General features: G+C 41.9%; 3 protein-coding genes across 9 annotated transcripts in view; 1 reads left to right on the forward strand and 2 right to left on the reverse strand.

The window, feature by feature from the left end:
* The window catches only part of sgcg (sarcoglycan, gamma), a 29,327-nt gene extending 19,292 nt beyond the window's left edge, over nucleotides 1–10,035 (reverse strand). For 2 of the 3 annotated variants that reach the window (XM_029518089.1, XM_029518090.1), the window contains exons 1-8: nucleotides 9,876–10,035; nucleotides 6,118–6,319; nucleotides 5,492–5,596; nucleotides 4,147–4,234; nucleotides 3,246–3,365; nucleotides 2,266–2,338; nucleotides 1,921–2,044; nucleotides 1,264–1,446 (exon numbers count right to left, since the gene is read on the reverse strand). In XM_029518089.1, the coding sequence (XP_029373949.1) occupies nucleotides 1,279–1,446; nucleotides 1,921–2,044; nucleotides 2,266–2,338; nucleotides 3,246–3,365; nucleotides 4,147–4,234; nucleotides 5,492–5,596; nucleotides 6,118–6,312 (873 nt within the window). In that variant the 5' untranslated portion in view covers nucleotides 6,313–6,319; nucleotides 9,876–10,035 and the 3' untranslated portion in view covers nucleotides 1,264–1,278. Of the gene's footprint in view, nucleotides 1–80; nucleotides 1,447–1,920; nucleotides 2,045–2,265; nucleotides 2,339–3,245; nucleotides 3,366–4,146; nucleotides 4,235–5,491; nucleotides 5,597–6,117; nucleotides 6,320–9,875 lie in introns of those variants that run through there. The other variant, XM_029518088.1, reaches the window with a different exon arrangement.
* Nucleotides 10,036–12,716: 2,681 nt separating this feature from the next.
* On the reverse strand, nucleotides 12,717–15,362 carry rps25 (ribosomal protein S25). Its single transcript, XM_029517392.1, has 5 exons — nucleotides 15,298–15,362; nucleotides 14,597–14,686; nucleotides 14,284–14,467; nucleotides 12,877–12,975; nucleotides 12,717–12,778 (listed from the first exon to the last, which is right to left on the reverse strand). The coding sequence occupies exons 1-4, from the start codon at nucleotides 15,298–15,300 to the stop codon at nucleotides 12,881–12,883; spliced, it is 372 nt and encodes a 123-aa protein (XP_029373252.1). The 5' UTR covers nucleotides 15,301–15,362; the 3' UTR covers nucleotides 12,717–12,778; nucleotides 12,877–12,880.
* Nucleotides 15,363–15,466: 104 nt separating this feature from the next.
* trappc4 (trafficking protein particle complex subunit 4) lies at nucleotides 15,467–17,016 on the forward strand. Of its 5 annotated transcripts, none has more exons than XM_029517390.1 (5): nucleotides 15,467–15,778; nucleotides 15,975–16,050; nucleotides 16,356–16,417; nucleotides 16,505–16,631; nucleotides 16,765–17,016. In XM_029517390.1, the coding sequence occupies exons 1-5, from the start codon at nucleotides 15,604–15,606 to the stop codon at nucleotides 16,841–16,843; spliced, it is 519 nt and encodes a 172-aa protein (XP_029373250.1). In that variant the 5' UTR covers nucleotides 15,467–15,603; the 3' UTR covers nucleotides 16,844–17,016. The 5 variants fall into 5 exon arrangements, with proteins under 5 accessions (XP_029373250.1, XP_029373251.1, XP_029373248.1 ...); XM_029517388.1 differs by having other exon boundaries at nucleotides 15,478–15,778; nucleotides 15,975–16,017; nucleotides 16,311–16,417; XM_029517387.1 differs by having other exon boundaries at nucleotides 15,490–15,778; nucleotides 15,975–16,149; nucleotides 16,314–16,415; nucleotides 16,617–16,631.
* The last annotated feature ends 93 nt before the right edge of the window (nucleotides 17,017–17,109 follow it).

Here is a 17,109-nt window from a genome sequence, read left to right on the forward strand (position 1 = left end):
CTGCCCATATTCTGGTGCATTGTTGTTCCGAAGATCTTTGGAAAACAAATTGATGAGAATTAGTAGCACGGAAACTGCTATAGAAGAATAGCACAAAGTTTATTCAACATAGAAAATTAATAAATACACTTTGCACACAAAATATGCCAGGACAGTGAATAAAACTGTTCATCTATACATCATTGGATGTTCATTATGCTAAAAACAGGCCTGCAGAAATGGAGCACAAAACTCAGTCTAACTATCTTTACAAAAAAATGGCCCATTCTGACATTGTGAACTTTAGTGTTACAGTACAGATGTGCGTTTAAAATGAAAATAATCTTGATGCATATTTGACAAAAAGAAAACCAACACTGAAATGCGTTTCTACATAGAATCACAAATTACTTCTAACTACAGTGACTTCATTCGGCCTTTTTCGTGCTTGCTTGTTGTTTTATTAATTAACTCTGGTTAAAGAATGAACACAGAGCAGCCTCCGTGCAAGAAAATATTTTGCAGCCAAAGCATATTCACATGCTTGTGAAGGACTTAAAAGTCACAGAGGTCAAACATACATAAGAAAAAAAAAACCCCACACAATTATTTGTGTGATCCACACGAATAACACTTAATTGATACTATGAAGAATTAATCTAAACCCTAAAAAGTGAATGAGACTAAATTGGAAAAAGGCGAATCTGAATTTGATTATTCAAAAAAAGATAAAAGTCAAGTGATCATGACAATATATACCAGCATTTCTCTAATTTTCATCCAATTAAATAAAAACATGCTAAACACTCGTAAAAAAAAAAAAAAAACACAGCAAGGGCTTGGAGCCAGAAGGGCATGGAAAAGAAATCCCTTCCACCATTTGAGGCTTTAATGTTTGGATATTTCCAAGCCCTTGATATGTGTCAATTTAATTTATTGCACCACAAGATAATATTGCATAGGATGTAAGCTGTTACCAGCTCCTCATTGCCCAGCCATGATACTGTGTGTGTAAAAAGTTTTCTGCAAAGCTTCGATGTTTTTTTGTTTTTTGGCTGAATAGTTAGAAAAAGGACACAAATGCAACTTAAAAAAGGATGCACTTTGTGTCATCTCCAACATGTTCACCAGCAGGCATTTGTATTTTTACAGGCCTCAAAGTGCCAGTGGAGTCATTGATCCACAGCGAAATAAACATAAAAAACAAAAACGAAACGACAGGCCAGTTATTTTCAGTTATTCTTAGTTGCCCCCCCAGAAAACACATCTGGAAAAATTAATTACCTTATCAGAGTCTAACTAGCACTCTTGATTCTCACTGCATGTGGAGATGACTTCAGCCTTGGACAGGAAAAGTTTGCCACTGGGGCAGACACAGACCTCGTAGAGATTCTGAGCATTTCCAGAAACACCTCCTTCGCTCTGGGGCAGACTCGGCATCCGCACCGTCTCGGCATCCAGCACCAGCTGCACAGCAGAGAGCGTTCAGAGCAAATACGATTAAAGGTGAACGGCACAGCTGCATTAAACCAACAAACAAACGTCATGCTGCTTCATTTTCTCCATTTCTGCCAAGTGCGCAAACATGGGGAGCTACAGAGGTGCCTTACAAGTTCACTGGTCCACGAGGAATATATAATAAACAATATAAAAGTTCACCACTGAAAACTGTTTCTATTCATATCAAGAGCAAGTTCAGTGCAGATGAACTCTCAGTTTTCTGCCCTTTAGAGACGAGGGTGTGGCACATCCTGCAACTACATCATAAAACTGTTAAATAAGTATGTACAGTCCAGACTGCTGCATCACAAAAATCACTCCAAACTGACACATCACCGCAGGAAAACAGACATACAAACAAATGTTGTTGGGTTGTGTATAATCTAAAAAAGAAACAAGCTGATGTCCAGCAGAACTCAGAGTGGGAAGTGTTTTTCTTACCAATCCCACACTCGACTCCAGAATAACATCCATGTTGGAAGCAGCTTCGATGTTGCCAGCTAAGGCTTTGATATGAACTCCTTTGGGTGCGTCCATACTGAGAGAACGAGTGGGACACTCCAGCCTGAAGAAAAATATCTCATCACAACATGCTTCATAAATCCAGCTTCCATCCATTTTATCTGCCCATTCTTTCCTTTTTTTTTTTTTTCACCTTTTTTACCTGAACATATGAAATGCATCTTTTTGTCACTACACCACAGTAATGGTTTTAAAGTTTACATGGCGAACTTAGGGGATACCAGGCGTTACTCCTTAAAATGGCTCAGCGACTGAAATGCTCACCTCAGGTCTTTCAAAGGTTCAGACCTCAGCAGCGGCACCTCCACTGAATGCTGGAAGAGTGCTCCCTCGGGACCTGATGGAGAGAGAGAGGCACGTTCACTCTGTTTCCAAAGAGGCTGAATCAGTACTTCTACAGTCAGAGCACCGGACGGCTCACTCAGACTGAACTTGGTGTGATTGTACAGGTTTTCTCTCCCCAGCCATCTAGCAGCCAAAAATGAGGCTCAATTAATAATCTCCAACATTTTAACATTGAATTAAATTTTTAGTCATTCCAGCAGCTCCAATTTGTTCCAGCTGTAACATGTCAGCAGCTGTTACATACATACTGTTACGTTGCTGCAGAACAATCCTAATAGTGAGTGCTAGAGGAGAAGCAGAGAAGAGAGAACATCAGATCCGACCCCACCAGCATGAAGAACTGTGGTCCCCTCACAGTGGAGACCGAAGCTTTCTTTCAAGGATTTACGACAGCATCTCCTCCTAAGCAGCTGCTGCCTGCTGCTCTCTGCAGATCAAGATCACCCTGGGCGTAACAAGGCTATCAGCTGATACTGCCTTCAGCATTAATCAGCCATCACATTGTGTGTTGGGTGACCAAGAGCAACAACAATGCCACACACCCACACACACACACACACACACACACGAAACCTGATACTTTGCTGCTTTTACCAAGCTGTTGTCTCAGAAACACTTCTTCTCTTGTCAATGTGTTCAGTGTGACATTAATGGATGCTCAGGTTTATATGACGTCTCATTCATACGCAGGTTCAGTTTTTGGAAAACCACTCAGCTGTGTGAGATGAGTGTCGGTCATCGTCCTAAGTTAGTCTTAAATTGCTACACAAATATCTGCCACCAACCGAATAAGCTGACATCTGTTGTCAACATCATCTTTTGCCGAAACTAAAAAAACATTTTCTCCAAGCAGTGTGCCATATTTCCAAGTAAACAGCAGGTGGAAGCTGCTGTTATACCTGTGACTCTTAGCTTGTCTGGTCCAATCACAGCCCGGTCGCCATCTGCAGTGAACAGCATGTTGTCATTGTTGGAGTTAATGAGCAGATTTCGAACGTGTCCCTGAGCCTCTTTAGGACCTGCAACAACGACAACAACAATAGCTGAAGGGGTTTGGCAGTACTGAAAAAAATATCAATCATCAAAATTTATACGTTCTCTCCTTGTTATATATGTCAAAGCTGAAGTGCTGAGAGAAGTTAATGAGGCACATCTGACAATACAGTGGTGCTGTGGCAACAAAGGGGAGTAAACAACCACCTGCTGAAAAGAAAAATGAAAAAAAGCAACACGTGAGGTTATTCGTTCTCCACAGCATCAATACTCCCAGTCCCCAGTAAATTTAAGGACGAGATTTAAACCACTTCAGCATCTATGACTGTGAACCAGCATGTAATAGCCCCTAACACGCCTTTTAGTTTCACTCACAGAGAGCTGAGAGGATGCAGGCTGTCTTTTTTATGCCTTAATGATTACAGACACATAATGGGCCTGTGGAACACGGCAATTCAGACAAGTCATTTCTTGGCCTCTTAATTATGACAAACTGCCATTGGTGAGCCGTTAAAGAAGTACAAATATGATCCTCCACAGGCTTCGGGCCCTCCGTGTAACACAGAACGATCTGGATGCTGCAGTCGAAAGAGGAATGTTGCATTTAATGGATTTTAAATGGCAATGGAGGAGATTGCGAAGGGAAAGATGGCCTCTTGTCACTGTTAATGCTGGATGAAAAATTGCTGCAGGACATGTGAATGAATGGCTTTCCTATGGCCCTCGTACATCAGTGGGATACTTCGTTATACATTAGTGCTGCATGTGTCTGTTTGTGTGAACATGTGCGCTCTTTCAGGCTCTTACCCACTGATACCCTCCCTGTGACATCACCATTTTCATCGCGCGCATTGAGGGAAACGTTTTCCAACGAATGCACTAAAAGTGCGGAATCCTGCAAAAAGAAAGAAAGAAAAATTAAGATTGTTACGTTAACAACCTCTCCAGTATATCATCTGGCATGCTGCATTGCTGCGACAGAGAAACAGTAAGATTTGTTGCATTTGATTCAGAATGAAATTTCTCTGTATATCTGAATTACTTTGACAGTTACTGAATGAACTTAGATCCACAGTTAGCCCTAAAATCACTCTGGTGTTCCTCACATTTTTCATCCATTGCCACCATTTCATCCAAGTCAAAATTTTAAATAATTAGGTTAATATTTAATAGAAATTAAATGAATAAATCTCGTAAAAAAAAACAAAAAAAAAAAACAATTTATCATCATTGTTTTATAACTTTGTCCCAAAGTGACTCAAATTACTCAAATTTATCCTCCGTCCTCCAAAGTGTTTTGAAATTAACAGTTTCACTATCAACTATTGTTATCAACTATCCTTCATAAATGATGCTTTACAGTTTTGTGTTTTGTTCTTTTACAGTCTACATATCAGCGATAGATATTAGGTAATGGAGGCTATAACAGCAGACATGACAGAAACATGAGCGGATATACGGGGAAGCTTTTAGCAATGAGTCCCTTCTGTCCCATCTTAGCTGTAAGGGGCCTTGTTGATCTATAAATGAGCTGAGAAGCTGTCCATCTCAAAGGCAAAGCAGTAGCTCACAAACTCCTTAATTCATAGGATGCATTGTAGAAAGTGCCCGTCCATAATGAGGGATACACCGGGGTTTTTTTCTTTTAATGAGGCCTATAAAGAAAGAAGGCTGAAAAAATGCTGCTATGAGAAAAAAAAAAAAAGCCATAACATGTAAACAACTGCGGCAAAGTGTTCCCATCTGCTGCTAGCAGGCAGGCCATAAACTACTTTCCACCACAAATATCCCTGAGGTTAATGGGGAGCTCTCTGCACAACCACGTGTGCTGTGTGGGACTGCCAAATCCAGTTTGTCCTGACATGTCCACAAAAAAAAAAAAAAGTGCATCAGAAATATGCAGTGGAGCTGGATAAAAGGATGTGTTGTTCAACTCACAATCAAGATTTAAATTTGGTAAACAGTGAGATGAAATAATGGGGAAGCCATCAGGCCATTTAAGTGAGCAAACAGCCACCTGATAATTATCTGGAGAGAAGACAGAGGAGGGAGGACAGACACGTGGAGGGGAGAGAAAAAGGAGGGTAGCAGAGCGAAGAAGAATGTGGGAAGAGGAGGAAGAGAAGCGTGTGTGTGCTCCTGATTATCGTACTTCTCTGGAGTGGATCTCCTCTGCGTAGACAGGAAACAGAAACTCTGACTCGCCCTCCTCCAGCTTGACCCCATCTGAGTGCACTTGTAGGAGTCCCATCCCTTCCTGCAACCGAAACGAAGACACAAAGTGATGCGCACGCAAAATATGGACAGTGAGGAGATGAGGAATTTTTGACTTCATCGTTCAAACAGTTTGTGGGTTGCCAAGTGTCAAAACATATGTGGCAATGTTCCCTCTGGCACGAAGGGATGCAAGTGGATTTAGCAGCCTTTGTACTTGTGTGCTTTTGTGTGATTGTGTGTGTGTGTGTGTGTGTGTGTGTGTGTGTGTGTGTGTGTGTGTGGGTGTGGTGGTGGTGGAGGAGGGGGGGGGTTGCTGCAGCTCTTGTTCTGTTTCTGAATAAAGAAACAGCTGCCTTCTGGACTTGAATCAAATGGCTGACAATACCCCATGAAATAACAATCACATAAGACATCCAGCTCTCAGCTAATGATGGATAAAAGAAGGTTACTGCCTGCAACAGACAGGGAACATTTGGATCAGTTTGATAGATCCACCACCAAAGCTTCAACAGAACAGAGCTGATATAAAGAAAACAAACTGTCAAGGTGAGTCATCCGTACCGTGTTGAACCACATCACCCTGAGGATCCAGATGGTGAGAGCAAAGTTGACCACCAGGATGATGATGAGCAGCAGGACAAACAGGTAGAGGCAGCGCTTCCTCCAGCCATAGATGCCGATCTTATAGACGCTGTCGGGCACCGACCTGGGCGCGTCGCTGCCCTGGGTGGTGGTGACATACTCCTCCCGCACCATCTGCTGGCTGGATGCAACACAGAGAGCCAGGTGCACCGGTAATATTAACAGGTGTTGAAAAGGAAAACACAAAGAACACACGCCCACACACACACACACACACACACACACGGTTTTTACTCTCCTGTGCTACTCTGAGAGTGGGAATCTGTGAGGGATCAGAGAAAACAGGCCGTGAAAAGCAACATTATTTATATGTAATATAGGTCAGCTGCCTACTCAGGGAGAATTTTCTTTTGACAAAAGCAACCCCGCTTTTTACAGAAAAAAAAAAAAACGCCAGCATTCAGTTTGAAGTCATGTTTGGAGTGACCTGGCAAACACAAGCGCAGTATTAATCTTTTGTTTTCAGTCCATACCAGCTCCTGAGGTGAATACGTGCCTTGTTTCTTTTCACCTTGTTGATATTCCACTTTGTTCACCAGCTTGTGTGAACTTTCAGAGGAGCTAACTAGGAAACGGGTGAAACAGAGCAGCAAAAATTTTAAAGCTGAAATAACATGGATTGATTATAAAATACATTTTTGATGTAAAACCTATTGATTGTATTGCATTTTATGTATTTTAGTTTTATTTTCTTTGTTTATCCCAGGATTTTTTGTAGTTGCTCTATAAAGCGACTCATGTGGTGGGTTTCTCTTAAAAAGAGTCGTCACACATCCTGCAGGACTTCCACATTTCCAGCCGTAGCTGCGTTCATACAAACTGTGTAATCACTCCTCTGTACGATGGCTTGTTCACACTGCGCAAATAAAGTATGCTACTCATGAGCCCTGCATCTCATGCATAGAGCCAGTGGATATCTGGCATCCTGCTCCGATGGAAAACTTGACTAAATTTCCAGCAAAGGCAAAAAGAAAATGCCAATTAAGCCTGAGCATGAGCAGCACTGTTTAGGCCACAGAGCAGCAGGCTATCAATGGCAAAGCCAAAGAGGTAAATGTCAGCACATTTCGAACTGCAGCTGCTGTTATAAGTTATGACACAATGATGGTTTTCTGCATGCAGCTCACGTGAGCACAGACTAAGCCTGCTTACAGCTTCAGGAGCCCGGCCAGTCAGCACATTTGGGCCATCTGACACAGTGACAACGGGGAACCTCAGGGCCAGATTTCACGATACGCAAAGTGTATGTTATTGCACATTGGTGCCAAGGACTACAGGGTGGCAGTGTCAGTTTCTATTCATTAATTTGCGTTAATAACCAGACAAGCTGAAGAGAAAGCTGCTTTCACCCTGAACAAGGCTGGAAGAAAACAACGTCAGTTGTCGATAAAGTTGAGTCAATACGACACACAAAAACAGGCAGATGCTGTAATCTTCTCGTCACAACCAACTGCTGCCATGCATCAACTCCAGTGGAAAAGTTGTGCAACACACATCTATTGAAGTTATCTCGTTTGTGTTTTCTGAACTTGATTGGATCAGACTTTAGTCACCAGGCTGATTTAAATACAGGACAGATGTTGCCTTTTACTGCCAGAATAAAAGGTGTTTTCCATCATGTTAACGCAGCCTCCTCTCAAACTAAAAAGTAATTCTTCCTTGACATTAACAGATGCTGAGCCGGGCACATCATCCCACTGTGACTCTCACGCTGATGATGACACAAGCAAAAGGAGAAGGCTGAGACTGACTCTGCATACAGTCTGTCTGAGCAAAACTGTGTTTCTGTGAATAACGAAGTTAAACAATGTTCCACCCTCTAAGCATGGGATGATGGATAAAAGCAAATGTGCTCGCAGCTCGGGTCTCTCTGGTCCTGAGGAAGATGTTTCACAGAGAAGATGATCAAGGCGTATGGTCTCCATGGTGTTTTTCCTCGCTGTTTGTAGTAAACACAAGGAGGAGACGTGAACATAAAAAAAGACAGAGTATTTCTATGACCAAATGTGCCTCTCCGCGGGACCTGTCACATGGCCCGTGAGCCCAGCTGTGATGAATAGCCCTTGTTTCAAAAACCAAATGAATGAATGTGCCTTAAAAAATGAGAAAAAAAAAAAAAAAAGTGTGCCACAGGGGAATGGAAAGTGAAAGTTTATAGGCAACGAGTTATGTGAAATTCTTTTTGAATCCGGGCCTTGCAGAAGAGCAACAGCTACATTTAGTGAGGGTGTAGATTTCAACATACCATAACATGGAATCACTTTTCCATTTTTTTTTTTTTTCCAGGGCGTTCTCCATTAAGAGGCTCTGCTGATTTCAGCATCACCACACAAACCCTCCTAGCGGCCACACATCATTTGCATGTTAATATGTTGAGCAGCCTAACTTTTCCTCTCGGGGCAAATGAGCGGTGAGAATGAAGCTCTGGATCGGTTCATTATGATGTTAATGAATTTGATCTTACCCCGTCTAACGACTTTAAATGAAAGCATTAAGAGGTCTTCTTGCTTCTGCAGCAGCTGAAGAAGAGGCAGCTTTTGAGGCCGGATCTTTGAAGGCATTTTTCTAGCTCCAGTTTCACTGTTGCCACCAGTCCTTCAGCCACAGACTGATCCCTCCATAGCAACCCAAATAAACACTCCCCGGTCAGCCTCAGTGCCAGGAATGTTCAATTTATGGAACGTTGTGATCGGAAATACAATCTGACCATGGAGACTTCAGGAAGAAAAATTTGTTTTTAATAGGTTTGTGCCTCAGTTTTCTTTTTAGGTTAAATTGTATTATTTAAGATTTCTAATTTCAAAGCTTTGCAGACCTGGATACTACATCAGAAGGGGTAAATGAAGGTTTCGAAGACATTGTGGTCCTCTAACAAAACGTGCATGGTTCAGCACTGTAAGCAGGGCTGTTTGTCTGAAGGCACCCGTTCAATAAAGCTTAAACAAGTGATGCTCCCTGCCAGGCTCTCTGCTGACCTCTGGATGAGGGTGAGGGCCCAGAGTGACAGGCTAACTGCCCTAAAATCCACAGTGTCCGGCTGTAATTGAGAATCCAGGCTTCGCTTTGGGCCAAGACTTGACCTGACCCAAATGGCAGAAGTTTGAATGAGTTAGAGAAACTCAAATGATTTTACAGGTTGTTTAAATGAGCTTGGTGAGTGGGTTAAGGAGCAACTGAAAGCTGAGCACCGGCTTTCTGTGTGTCTGTCTAGCAAGTGGCCGACAACATGTCTCCACTCTGCTGTGATGCCTTAACTTCTAAAAATAGGACACAGCATTGTGAACTAAATTTGAAAAAGCTCCACAGGACGAACACAGACAGACACACACTGCATTAGTATAACTAATCAACAATCATATCCACACTGAGATATCGCTCGAAGCACATTAAACGTCAGGGAGATGCTATTTCGAACAGTTATTTTTGTATTTTAATATTGCTGGCCATGTATGGTAAAACCACTGACAGCTGGCAACTGAAAACATTTTTTCCAAATCTCCAAACTACCTCAGAGTCTCACAGCACAGCATAAGACACACAAGTCACAAAGACGGGGGCTTGATGAAAGAAAACAGACAGTAGGTCGAAGGTTGCCACTAAAAGAAAACACTTCAAACTTTATCTCAAAGAAGCAAAAGGAAACAGGTTTTCAGAGTTGGAGCAGACGGGGTACTCACTGTTGTGTGCTGTGGCAGAGCAGTCCTCTCTCCGGCGCTGCAGTAAGCAGAGCTCGAGCTGGTAGGAGAAGCTTGAGAAGCAGCAGTGTTTGAGCTCCTCACACGTCTGTCAGCCACTCAACAGCTGTATGCCATAAATTCAGCTCTGGAAGCGTCCCGGTGAAATCACCACGAGACGGCGCTCCCACCGCCCTGCACGCCCTCTCCCCCCTGACTCCCCCTGCCTGTTCAGCCCTCCTGCAGACATTAGGATACCATCAGTGTGTGTGTGCGAGAGAGAGAGAGAGTGTCAGAAACAGAAAAAGGGGAGGAGGAGGAGAATCAACCATCAGTGGAGAGGTTTAATCTCTCTTTCATACACAGACAGAGAAACCATCCATAATGAGCAGAGGCAGTTGTTTGTCATACGTACCACTGAGTCACTTTCACTGCCCAACCCAAGGCTCAGTGCAGTCGAGACTAATTTGAGACGTGAAGTTTAGCTCGTCCTTCAGATAGCTGCTGGGTGACGGGGGGCAGGAAGGGCGGAACTTTTAGGGGGCAGTTAGTGAGTGGGAGTGACAGAGAAGACAGGCAGAAAACAGGACAGGTTGATACTGCAGTTGTTGGTGTGCAAACAGTATGAACCAAAGTTTTGAGTTATCTCATAAAAAATAAATAAATAAAAAAAAAACAAAACAAACAAAAAAAAAAAAAAAAAAAACACACAGCTTTTTGTCAAAACTCCATGCATTTTGTAACTATGAACTTATGGTCCTCTGTCCATGTTTCTAAAATACATCATTCATGTTAACACATCAGAAAAACACCTTCTACATGCATTTAGCTTCAAAGCCGGAACTTTAATAAACACCTATTCATGACTGAGTCAGTAAAACCTTACAGAAACCAGACTCAAATCAATGAAAGTTGAAATCAATATTGAAGACACTTATTCAGCAGAGATTTCTTTAAATTCAGTGATACAGAGGAGTTATTAAATCATTTTTAGATTTTACTTGTGGACATATCTAAGACGGATGGTTCTTTGGCAGAGAAAAATTTAGGATAGCTAATTGCAATTATGAGTCTTTTAGAGGACTTAGGTTTCCTGAGTTTATGAAGGGCAACTGATTGCAGTGCTTTTAAAACCAGATAAATCAGTAATTAAATGTGAGTCATACAGATCCATTTGACTATCAGTAATGATCTGAAGGTGCTCACAACGATCACGTTTAAAGGAGGCTCTCATTAAGGGCTATTAAAGCCTTACAGGTTTAAAGACAAAAACCCACATTAACGACTTACATTAACATTTGGTGACAAGTTAGAGTCCTGAAGCTACATATTCTGCAGTGAAAGTCATTTTAAAGGCCACAGAAAGTGCTCACTGACCTTGACTGCTCGACTGCTGTCCTGCTAGCTTTGTTTCCTGCATATTCCCACCCATGTGGTGCTCAGACCAGGATCACCATTGATGGAGTGATGGAAGACAATCACTAATTACTGTTAAGTCCTTACACCTGGAAAAACCAAATTCAAAGGAGCGACTTCCATCTAAAGATGTTTCTTTCGAGGATTCAAAAAAGGTTCACATGCCCTTTGAAGTGAATTCATTATTGCTTGTTATCTGAGGATGCCTCTAACCGGCTCATGCTTTGTTTCAGTGTGCTCACACTTGCATATGAAGGAACAGCTCAGAAACAGTCATTTATAAATAATTTAGCTTAAGTGACAGAGATGATGAAAACTGCAGCACTTCCTGCAAAAAATATGCCAGTGTGACAGTTGGCCTGTTACAAAGGTGTTAGCGATGTTCTTCAGTGGCAGGTCACCCCCACTGAAGACCAGAGGCAGTAATGTCTGTCTTCTCACAGATTAATGGTGGAGGAGTTGATGGGTGGTGCATCTGCCAGGGAGGATCATCCTGCAGTTTGTTTTCCACTTGCTGCTTGAGGTATAGCCAAGCGGTGAAAAAGGGACATCTAGCAGCATCTATCACAAGACTGCAGCATCTTTTATGCCCCAAGCAAACATCTGACAGTGGAGATAGCTTCTGTGTGTCATACTGTTTCTTATCAATATCTCATAACCTTTCAATGCCCAACGGTGCTACCGGACAAATGGATGACATAAATGATGAATCTCTTGCACTGAGTTAGAAACGTTCCATCTCAAGTTGAGAAGATCAGTTGAGTCAGGATGTCTCTTTGAATTTGTTGGATGACAACACTACATACACTGTTGGTGAAGAGCCGAGGACTTTCATTAGTAAAGATGTTGATAGTAATTCAATGCATAAAGCTAATGAAGTGTGAATGTATCCAGCAGCACAGACTCCAGTGTTCTATTTTGGACAAGCTAATGTGTAACAGCTTTGGAAGTCGGAGGCATGAATAACGTTGGCTTCCACACGTTAAAATGTGTTCATTTTTCAGTGTCTCTAATAAAAAATTATTTTCAGCGGCCCAACAAAAACCCTGAGCTCGTTATTTTGGTTAAAGCCCAAAAACTTTAAATCTTTAGTTAAATACACCAATACCTGCCTTTTGCTTTTTAACAGACTATTGCGCTGTTATGTAGGAAGGAATTAATATCCTTTCATTTGGACAGATTACCAAAAAACTGATCAGGAGCACCCAGTTTAATTATTGCTGTCAGATCACATCCTATGTGTAGCTTGTTTTGTTTTGAAAACACTCTGTAAAGAGAAAATTTTATACTTACTGTATGGCCGTTACATATATCTATTATCACATTATTCCCAACCAGCATATTTTTATATTTTGCTGTACATTTGCATGATTTCTGCCATATTCCTGTGATAGCCAGTAAACTGACTAAAGAAACAAAATACAGTTGTCAATTTGTCTTTACAATTTTTTATTCACCTTTCATTACAAACAGGAAACAAACAGGAGAACCTGCAGAGAAAAACTATAGATCAGTGAATGTAGCTTAAAAAAAAAGCAAAAACAAACAAAAACAAAATGTTTGCAGATGTCAGTTTTTCCTGATTTACCTGCTTATGCTTTCTCCGCTGCTGCCTCCTCATCTCCACCCTTGGTGTTACGTGTGTAAATCAACTGCGCTCTGTGTTTGGACACCAGTTTGATCATGCCTGGAAGACAAAATGGGACCATGTCCTCCGTCAGCAAATTCTCATTTCCAACTGCACATTTAACATTTACATTAGCCCTGTTAGGTTCCTCTTACTAACAAGTCTGCACTGCAGCTCAACCAGTGGATGAGTAACAGAACAATTAAATGAAGCTTTATATTTGTTTTGACTGGCATTTGTGAAGCCAATGCATCTGCAAATGATCCTGCCTCCCATGCAGGACAAGTAGCATGGGTCCATCAATCAGAAGAAACCTGCATCATTTGGTTAAACTACTTCACATAAATGAATGTAGTTTATCATCAAACTTGCATTATCAACGCAATCTATGGGTGTCCTGAGTGTATGTGAGGCAATTCAAGTTCATTTTTCAATTAAATTGAAAAACAAATTCTACACAGCAACTATTTTGTTCAAAATGACAAGTATGACATTTAAACAGTCTGCATGACATCTGGATAGATGCACTTAAGTACTACATCATTAAAATGTAGTCATGCCACTTTTGCATCGTTGCCTTGATATGGCATTTTGTACTTGAAGTATCTTGAGGAGCCTAAATGTTTTCAAAAGTGAAAATGTGGCAGCAATGACTGGTTATATTAGCTTTAGATGCACTGCGCATTACTCATGCATGGCACTGTCATTTTGAAGCAACTGAAATAAGTGCTACAAAAACCATTAACAAATGTTCTGTGCAGCCAACAAGCAGCTTTGAAGACTGTGGGGCATATTGATGGGATGGGCTTAATGTTGCATCACAGCGCTTACAGATGGCAAAACATGGTTTTAGCTGCAACAAAACAGAGACAATAGCATCTCCATCTCTCAGTCAAAGGACATAAGACACATTCTATGGTATACGATTTAGATGAGGAAAACATTGTGCCGTTTCTTATTTTGAAATCTCCAGTTGACATTCTAACAGGCCTACTTAGTGAAGACAATACATTAAAATAAAAGGTAGACATCTAATTTTACTGTCCTTTTGGCTAAAGTCACTTTACAGGAGAAATAATCGGGCAGATAGCCAGTCTGTTAGAACCCCACAGAGACAATCTTTAACATCAGACATACTATTTAATTCTTTCAAAACTGTTCAGATGTCATCTGAAAATAATATTAACCATATTTATGTGTGGCAACTGATCACTCATCTTTATATACACCACACAGACAAAAAAAATGTGATCAATTACTATTAAACTTACAATTATGTCATTTTCTTACAAACCCTGATATTTATTTCAGATTAAGATATAGCCCTTCTCAGCATGTCCTGTTTGGGACTGAGAAGATGAGGTTCACCTTTGGCAAGCAGTTCCTGGAGGGCATTCCTGGCCAGAGAGCCACGGATCTTCAGCCTCTCTGACACAACAGCAGGGGTGATGAGTTTGTAGTTGGGGACTTCTTTGTACAGCTTGTCGTAGGTAGCCTTGTCGAAGAGGACCAGGTTGTTGAGCTTGTCCCTCACTTTTCCCTTGGACCACTTCTGCTCAGAGCAAAACAAGAATGGGCTGAGTCTTTCCCATGTGTGGGGGCTTTCTGCAGTGCAGCGATCACTCAGGACCAGCAGCAAATATACAGACCAAACTTTGACACTAATTCAACCACTGCATACCTTCTTCTTGGCTTTGCCTCCAGACTTGTTGACTGGGTCCTTGTCCTTCTTGGACTTGCCAGTGTCCTTCTTTTTGTCTTGCTTGGGAGGCTGAAAATGGAAGACAAAATTATAATCCTTTACACTTCCGAGTTGCTGGAGACTGGAACATGTGGGGCCTGACAGTGTGATCATATATATAGGCATATATCTGAAATCCTATGCTACTTCTACAGTAAATATGACACAACGTGTCCGGATAGAGCACATAGCCAGCAGTGTGGGTTTAGCTAGGCTAGCCGGTTGGTGACGGCCTTCTCGGCGTCTTCACTGAGCGTTTATTTCTTCAATATCGGCTAATCTGCCCAACGTCGACTAGTCCTATATCTCGTCCATCAATGTCATGAAGACACACACACAAATTTGATATTTCAGGAGTGTCATCGGGCACAGCTGTAGTCGACCCGATGACTGAAACAGTACAGCATGAAAGCGTGGAGGGGCTGGCTAGCTAGCTAGCTAGCTAGCTGGCTGGCTAACTAGCCACTCGCTCAGTTAGCACTTTTTTAACAGAAAACTACTTGATTTGCACCGTCCGATCACAACGTGGGGAAACGAAGTCATTTTGTGTTTTGTTCCGAATCAATTGGATGCGGGGTGAGTTTCAGAAACAAGTACAGTTTTAATTTTGTTTCGATAAAACGTGTGATGACCGTCCTCACCATGTTTCCTCGTCAAGATGTCGGAGCGAAAGGAAGTCCGCCCCTGCAAGAGCCCCTTAGAAAACCTGTGCATGCGGAAGTGGAGCAAGGAATCACGGGAAGTGGAGTTTTCTCTAGTTTTATCACCTTTTTACATTTTGACCACTAATACTGGGCCATCTGAAGGAACACACAGCAGTTAAACGGACACACACGGCACCAAAAACACAAACCAAAGAACCTAATCTCTTGATTTCGCTCCGCGGAGAGCTTTTATACAGCTGGAGTCACGTGACAGTGTTGTCAGCTGGGCAGGACGCTGCAAAGATGGTGATCTTCAGTGTGTATGTGGTGAACAAGGCTGGAGGTTTAATTTACCAATATGACAACTACGTCCCGAGAGCGGAGGCCGAGAAAACATTTAGCCATCCTTTAGATCTGGTGCTCAAACACCACGACGAAAAGGTCGTCGTGTCGTTTGGACAGCGGGACGGAATCAGAGGTACCGCCTCAAACATCAAGCTAGCATGCTGCTAGCTAATTTCACCTGCTAGCTGCCGAGTGTAAGAGCCAGAGGCAGCGATTAAGAAACGAAACAAATTAAATGGATGAATGGATTAGGTGTTTATGCTAAGTGTTGTCGTAGCTGTCTTCGCCGATCTGTTTGTGATATGAGTTGTGTTGTGGTTCTGCTGCAGTGGGCCATGCAGTGCTATCCATCAACGGGGTTGACGTGATGGGGAAGAACACGGCAGACGGGAAAGACATCCTAGAGTATTTGAAAGATCCGTCCAATTATCCAGTGTCGATCCGATTTGGACGAGCACGTCTGAGCTCCAACGAAAAGCTGATGCTGGCGTCCATGTTCCACTCGTAAGTCCCATCCATGATGTTTCCCATTCACACAGGTGGGATGAGAAGCATCCAATCCTGCTGAAGTGCTGCTAAGACACTGAAGATCTGCAGGGATCTGCTTTTCTTTTGAAATCTAAAGTGATTCAGTGTTTGAAACAAAGTCCTTTTTTTTTCCCCTTTAGATTGTTTGCTATTGGTTCACAGCTGTCTCCGGAAGTTGGTAGCTCAGGGATCGAGATGCTAGAAACTGATGTCTTCAAACTGCACTGCTTCCAGACACTCACAGGTGAGCAGCATAGATGGTGTCCTTGTGGTTGACAAATAATTTTGCATCGATGCCTTTTAACTGACATGCTTCTGTTTGTTCTGTCAGGGATAAAGTTCATTGTGCTGGCAGATCCTCGGCAATCTGGCATTGATGCTCTGTTGAGGAAGATTTATGAAATCTATTCAGATTTTGCCCTCAAGAATCCTTTCTACTCTTTGGAAATGCCAATTAGGTAACAAGTTCATTTCAGGAACAGTGAATGTAGTCCCTCCTCTTTAGAGAACATATTAAGCATCCAATGTCAAACACCCACACATCTCTCTGATTGTGTCCTCTGATGATGTTGCTGCACTTGTGCTTTTCAGGTGTGAACTCTTTGATCAAAATCTGAAGAGTGCACTGGAGATTGCAGAGAAAGCAGGAAACTTTGGAGCAGGATCTTGAACCAGAAAGGACTAAAGCGACAACATAAATTTGAGAGGCCTTTTCTGATCACAGGGGAGACGTGGTTTGAGGAAATTAAGTGGATTTTCTTAGCTACTGTGATGTGACATGTAAATACATAATGTTTTGTAAATACTTAAAAGATTAAACTCATTGGTGTTAATACTTCAAAATTGTTGAATATATATATATATATACATACACAGAATTTCTTAGTGAGCACACTGTAGTCTAGTCCTTATCTGCTAAAAAAAAAAAAAAAAAAA

Source organism: Echeneis naucrates, chromosome 13, assembly GCF_900963305.1.
Source record: "Echeneis naucrates chromosome 13, fEcheNa1.1, whole genome shotgun sequence".
Taxonomy (NCBI): domain Eukaryota; kingdom Metazoa; phylum Chordata; class Actinopteri; order Carangiformes; family Echeneidae; genus Echeneis; species Echeneis naucrates.

Excerpts from the sequence above, each read along its gene's own strand:
- rps25 (XM_029517392.1), bottom strand. Across the intron at positions 14,468-14,596 it reads GAGGCAAAGCCAAGAAGAAG|AAGTGGTCCAAGGGAAAAGT; the intron begins GTATGCAGTGGT and ends TGCTCTGAGCAG. Across the intron at positions 12,976-14,283 it reads CCAGGAACTGCTTGCCAAAG|GCATGATCAAACTGGTGTCC; the intron begins GTGAACCTCATC and ends TTTGTCTTCCAG.
- trappc4 (XM_029517386.1), top strand. The coding sequence starts at position 15,604 with ATGGTGATCTTCAGTGTGTATGTGGTGAACAAGGCTGGAGGTTTAATT. Across the intron at positions 16,150-16,313 it reads CTGGCGTCCATGTTCCACTC|ATTGTTTGCTATTGGTTCAC; the intron begins GTAAGTCCCATC and ends TTTCCCCTTTAG. Across the intron at positions 16,632-16,764 it reads TCTTTGGAAATGCCAATTAG|GTGTGAACTCTTTGATCAAA; the intron begins GTAACAAGTTCA and ends TGTGCTTTTCAG.